This window comes from Sinocyclocheilus anshuiensis, unplaced genomic scaffold (genome assembly GCF_001515605.1).
Source record: "Sinocyclocheilus anshuiensis isolate Anshui unplaced genomic scaffold, SAMN03320099.WGS_v1.1 scaffold532, whole genome shotgun sequence".
In the NCBI taxonomy this organism is placed as follows: Eukaryota; Metazoa; Chordata; class Actinopteri; order Cypriniformes; family Cyprinidae; genus Sinocyclocheilus; species Sinocyclocheilus anshuiensis.
The window spans coordinates 1025096-1031717 of NW_015555819.1; the positions used below are offsets into that span (position 1 = coordinate 1025096).

The 6622-nt window shown below is 40.0% G+C and overlaps 1 protein-coding gene across 1 annotated transcript in view; it reads left to right on the forward strand.

The window, feature by feature from the left end:
* LOC107675245 (ATP-binding cassette sub-family C member 8-like) overlaps positions 1 to 6622 on the forward strand; it is an 80376-nt gene that overhangs the window by 22233 nt on the left and 51521 nt on the right. Inside the window, exons 10-11 of the mRNA XM_016469523.1 lie at positions 669 to 803; positions 1004 to 1166. Of these exons, the coding sequence (XP_016325009.1) occupies positions 669 to 803; positions 1004 to 1166 (298 nt within the window). The remainder of the gene's footprint in view (positions 1 to 668; positions 804 to 1003; positions 1167 to 6622) is intronic.

Consider the following 6622-nt stretch of genomic DNA (forward strand, 5'->3'; position numbering starts at 1 on the left):
TATCATTATTAATAATTATTCATCACAATTATTTAAATATTTAATAATTATTCTTGAATATATTATTTATATAGTATTTATTTATAATTGAATATGTTAAACTTTATTAATTAAATGTTATCTCAAGATTTGAACACATTTACAGAATTATAATATTTCATAATATTAAAAGTTTTACCCTCTGTAAAACTGCCATGATATTTTGATCATTTGTGGGAAGGAAAATGCTATGAAAATAAAATTAAATCGATTTTTTTTTTTCATGTATTACTCTTTTAATTGGTATATATTGTGAATAAATATAATGATATGTGGGATATGGGTTATATTGTGAATAAATAAGACATAATGTCAATGTAAAATAAAGTAAATAATTTCCAGGTAGTATTTTAATAATTTGCTTTAGTGTGATGCTAATAAAAAGACAAGTAATTAATCATACAAAAAAAGAAAAATGTGTTGTCTGTGAAAATACAGCGTCTTTTATATTTTATAAAGGGGGGTCATCATACTGTGGGATCCTTGGCATCAAAAATTATGCAAACCCTGCACTAAGCTTCCCTGATCATTAAAATACCGGCCAGTTTGCCATAAACCTTATCTTTATCACTTATTGTGACAAAAGTGCTACTGAATATAAAAGGGTGACATTTTCCTCTTGGTTTCAGATCATAGTGGGAGTCATCCTCCTTTACTACCTCCTGGGAATAAGTGCCTTGATAGGGGCCACGGTCATCACCCTCCTGGCTCCGGTGCAGTACTTTGTGGCGACCAAGTTATCAGATGCACAAAAAAGCACATTGGTGAGCTCCTTTACTTTGTTTAATGTCTTAAGTAACTGTGCACATATAGATTTTGTTCAAATACAGATGACATTTGTACAGGAAAGCCAGAGCTTGTTCAAATGATAAACCTGTCAAATATTGAGCTCAAATAAGACCCAGGAGATTTTAGGAGCCTTTAGCATTGTTACTAATGTATCATTTATGTGTCGAACACTCAGGAATATTCCAGCGAGCGGCTGAAGAAGACCAATGAATTGCTGCGGGGTATCAAACTCTTGAAGCTGTACGCCTGGGAGCACATCTTCTGCTCGAGCGTGGAGGAGACCCGGGGCAAAGAGCTCACCAGCCTGCAGACCTTTGCCCTCTACACCTCCATATCCAGTAAGACTCAGCTTTCACAGTTACTTCAGATAATAATAAGACTGAGAGCAACCATGCTTGTTAGAGATGTCATGTAGGGTTATATATATATTAGGGATGCACCGATACCACTTTTTCCAGTACTCGCCCGATACCGAGTACCGATACCGATATTTTTATTGCATTTGTAAATTTTTTAAATATTGGGTACAGGAACCAAAAGGGTATGTATAATGTTAGTTGGTTAACTTCATTTATCAAAGAGATACAGTCAAGCCAAAATTTATTCTGACACCTTCAACATTTCTCACATTATCACAGTTTATTCGCTATAGTTTAGAAAGTAACTGTGCACATATAGATTTTGTTCAAATACAGATGACATTTGTACAGGAAAGCCAGAGCTTGTTCAAATGATAAACCTGTCAAATATTGAGCTCAAATAAGACCCAGGAGATTTTAGGAGCCTCTAGCATTGTTACTAATGTATAATTTATGCATTGACGCTCAGGAATATTCCAGCGAACGGCTGAAGAAGACCAATGAACTGCTGCGGGGTATCAAGCTCTTGAAGCTGTATGCCTGGGAGCACATCTTCTGCTCAAGCATGGAGGAGACCCGGCGCAAAGAGCTCACCAGCCTGCAGACCTTTGCCCTCTACACCTCCATATCCAGTAAGACTCAGCTTTCACAGTTACTTCAGATAATAATAAGACTGAGAGCAACCATGCTTGTTAGAGATGTCATGTAGGGTTATATATATATTAGGGATGCACCGATACCACTTTTTCCAGTACTCGCCCGATACCGAGTACCGATACCGATATTTTTATTGCATTTGTAAATTTTTTAAATATTGGGTACAGGAACCAAAAGGGTATGTATAATGTTAGTTGGTTATTAACTTCATTTATCAAATAGATACAGTCAAGCCAAAATTACGTATTTGTACTGATGCAGAATGAGAGGGACAAGTAGCCTACAGTACAGTCTAGCGCATTTCACACAGGCTGCTAGATTCACTTTCGCCTGAAAGTCGTGTCTGCCTAAGGTTGAAAATAAATGATGTTTATAGTGAATGCCCCTATGAATGGTTTTATTTTTACGATTTCGTTTTAATCCCGTGCTTTGTTTATCAGCTCGCGCACATCAGCTATACAGGCGTTAATACTGAATGTTTAACGTTATATTCATTGCATACATATACTTCGTAGTAGACATCCTTAACTCCTTTCTGCTGTCTGTTGTTCTGTTGTCGGTGTTTCTTTGTCTGAATATGGCGCTTATCACATGCTGTGTGGTATCGGCGTTTGTTATCGGGGCATTTTAACGAGTACGAGTACGAGTACAGGAGACCAGTATCGGGCCCGATACCGATACCAGTATCGGTATCGGTGCATCCCTAATATATATATGTATATTGTATAGGGTTCTTTGTATTAAAGCAAAAAATAACACCTATTTTTCAGTAAATATTGGTTAAAACTGTGAGCAATTGCAGCTCATACTTTCAATTTTATCAGCAGCAATTTTGGCAAGAACATAAAATGCGAATCTCCCAGCTGGCCAAATTCACACAGCATTATGAGTTATCACTGCCTACAGGCATCACTGAAAACGGTGTTGGACCCAATGTAGCAGATTTATTTTAGATAATCAAGTGTAAAATTCCAAAGTCCGAAATAATAATTAAGATTAATATTTAAAATGCAATAAATATAACATGTAAAATAATATATAAAAATAGTTCTTGATAGTTTATAATTTTATTTATTATTTAACATTTTTGTCAAATGCTATAAATGCTGTGTGTGTTTTATATACATTAATAATATATACTTTATATTATTTAAGTCATTTCTTATTTTTTGCAAAAATAAAAATATAAAAGTGTGTCTGTGCATGTATGTATATTTAACAACAAGTTAAATGCTTACATATAAATATATATTAGTGCTGTCAAAATTAGCACGTTAATGCAGGCAATTAATTTTCCCAGTTTAACGGAATTAAAAATATTTAACGCAGTTAACACAGGGGCGGAGCTAGGGTTGGCCACCGCACTCACAAACGCTGCTTCTGTCTCTTTTTTCTTGACATGAATTGCATTTATTTAGACGTAGAACGTCTTTATGACCACATCAAACAGGATACTTTTCAGACGCGCACTCCACTTCACCTCAGCGCCAGGTGCGAGTCAAACGAGCACGGAAACGATACAGGTATCGAGGAGCTTCAGTAGAACATCAGTGGACTGCGGTCAGATGAGATGTTGTCAGGCCATATGTCAGTAAAAACGAATCTTCCTGACCTGTCAGCCGTTATACTGTGTTCGTAGTGCGTGCTCTTCAATTGCACGCACAAATACGGCGGCACGCGCTGTAGCCTGTATCATTTAATATTGAAGTGTGAATGAAACTAAGAGCATGCATGTCAGATCCGCGTCACGTTCAGCAGCGGCAGCTCTTAAAGTAATAGCAGACAAATAACCTAATAACCCAGCTGCTATGATGTCTGTTAATCAAAGAACAAAAGAAAAAAAGAGGAAATCAATAACTTTTGTAGCTTTAAGGATTCATCTATATTTAATTTAGAATTTAGTGTTTGATAACTTTATTACATTTCTGTATATTTCCTACTTGCTGCAGGGCGCAAATAAATATGACATTTATTATAATGGGTTTATGTGAAGATTGTTTTAAGTTCACTTAAATTAGAAGTTTTTTTAAAGTCTAATAAATGTTAAAATTGATAGCTCTCAATTATACTGTAATGTTGAATGGCTATATAGTCAATGGTTGAATATTAGGAAAAAAATAATAATTTCTTAGATTAATTTATAAATAAATATATAAATATATCTGTACATATAAATGATAACATCAATTTTACACACACATATTGTCACAATTCGCTGGAGCACGGGAACGAGGAAACGAGGAGACGTGGAGATTTCACAAAAACGAGAGTCTTTAATAATCCAACATGGAGTCCAAGAGCACATGGAAGACGTTTACAAAAAATAGACCCGACCAAGGAAGACTGAACAAACAGGAACTTAAATACAAGGGATAATTACTTAACACAGGTGCACAGAATGAGTAATTAACTAAACGAGGACAGGAACGTGACCAAAAAAGGGAACACAGGAACAGAAACAGGGGCAAAAACATAACAAAACTGGTCCATGATGCTGACATATCGCCCCCCTCCCGGAAGGCTCGTCCTCGCATCGTAGAACAACAGAGGGGGGGCATGGGTGGGAACTTGGGAGGCGGCTCAGGAGGAGGACGGACACCCGGGAGGGGGCCAGCAGACAGAGACCAGGGAGGTGACGATGGAGGGAGGAGCCAGGGAGGAAACAGGAAGAACTTGGAGCAGGAGGAGCCAAGCAGGACCCAGGCCACAACCATGATGGCGACCCACGGTGGAGCTGACGGAGGGAGGAGCCATGGAGGAGGAATGGCCGCTGACTCCAGGGGCTGACCAACGGCGGCGCTAGTGGACTGCCGGGCCACGGCGGAGAGGAGGGAGCTAGGAGCCATGGTGGCACCAACGGGTCCACGGGCCGAGGCGGAGTCCGGGGCTTAGAGGCTGGAGGCGGAGTCAAGGGAAACTCCAGCCACAGCAAAGCTTGAGGATGGCAGTCTGCCATCCTCCAGCTTGGTGGAGATGGCAGAGATCGCACCGCATAGATGGTGGGCTGAGGACGAGCAGAGGGGCTGCCAGACGACAGCGGAGAAGGAGGCAGGAGCGGGTGGGAGGGCGATCATTTGTGAGCCTCCGGGCTTTCAGGCCAGAACTTAGGAACGGGAGCCCTCTCCTCTTTGGTGTGGCACAGTCGCCGCGCCATACACAGCTCTCCCTCAGCCACGGTGCAGGGCTGGAGCGGGTGGGAGGGCGGGCATTTGTGAGCCTCCGGGCTTTCAGGCCAAAACTTAGGAACGGGAGCCCTCTCGTCTTCGGTGTGGCACAGTCGCCGCACCATACACAGCTCACCCTCAGCCGCGGTGCAGGGGGCGGAGCTCCTCTCCGCACTCACACCGCCCGCGGCTTTCTCCCTCGTGGCGGGTGTTGTTGCCGGCTCACACACCTTGACTGACACAATATGCATAAATATTTTTTTATCGCTGGTTTCTTGCCAAAAACACTTTAACAGGGGGAAAAAAGCAAAGAAAATACATCAATATTAATGGATTGGTCTTGGAAATGCTCATGGAGATGCTTCAAGGCTGGGCGAAGCTTAACATTTTTTAATGAAAATATCCAATAATTTTTTATTAAAGAATGCTAAATATTTTAAGAAATAGAGGTAAGAAATACAACCTTGAACAAACATCCAAAGCACTGAAAACTACAATCAAGAGCTGCTGACTGCATCTGCGGAGTGTTTTTGTGTCTTTGACAGTGCTGCTCTCTGATTTAAGCCAAGGTTACAGCACAAAGTCCTCATCTCTCTCTCATCTCTTATCGCTGCGTTTTTGCGACATTAGCAATATTGGAGAAGGACTGTGTTGCTCAGCAGGAGAATATCCTGCATGTGGTGCTGCAAAGAGACTTCGGGTTCATGCATCATTCAGTCTGAATCGCTGCTTTCTTCCCTGCTGAATTTACTGCACAGGATCAATGTATTCGGATTCAAAAGATCCACAGGTTTCAATTCTTCACTACTTACTCTTTAATGAACAACAACTATAGGTAAAAGAATCGCAAATAAACTCAGGAAATATAGCAGGAGGTCAAACGAGAACATCAAAAACCTTCCAGCTTCAGCAGAAAATGGCCAAAGAACCTGTCAGACAGCAAACTCAGTTGTAAATTACAGCGATAGCAGTGACATATCTGATAGCCTGAAGTAAACACAGCAGAACTCAAAGGATATAATCACTTTGATGATACTTTTATCCCACAGACCCTGTAGGTATTAAGATCAAAAAACGTCTTGTCTCTGGACTGAACTTGTCAAGCCTTTGTCAGCTCAAATGAAACGGAGTTGTAATGTTTCTGGCTGCCATCAGTCCTTCCAGCACATAAAGCTCACAGCAGAGTAATGCTCATGTCAGCAGATACGACTGCAGGTAATTTCTTCTCTTCGTTCCGCTCAGTGTATATTGGTTTGGAGGCAATGGAGAAAACTGTACAGCAGCAATCCTGCTCCGAGGCGAGAGATGGTGATAGTAACTACAGATGGTTAAATGTCAGGGATGCTTCAGTCAATATAGAACAAAAATCCCATTCATTTTCTTCAACGAAATATTGATTTTTAACAATTCCTTTAAAACCTTTTAAGACAGAAACACCATGAGCTCCAAGGTTATTAATAGCCGGCAGTGACCACCTACTCCCATGAAGCTTTGTGAATTGATTGATTGAATCAAGACGCTCTTCCTAGACTCTAAGCTTTTTGTATGTTCTATATACTTATATATCATTAGTTTGAAGTAAATTTAAAATATATTTATATATATATATATATA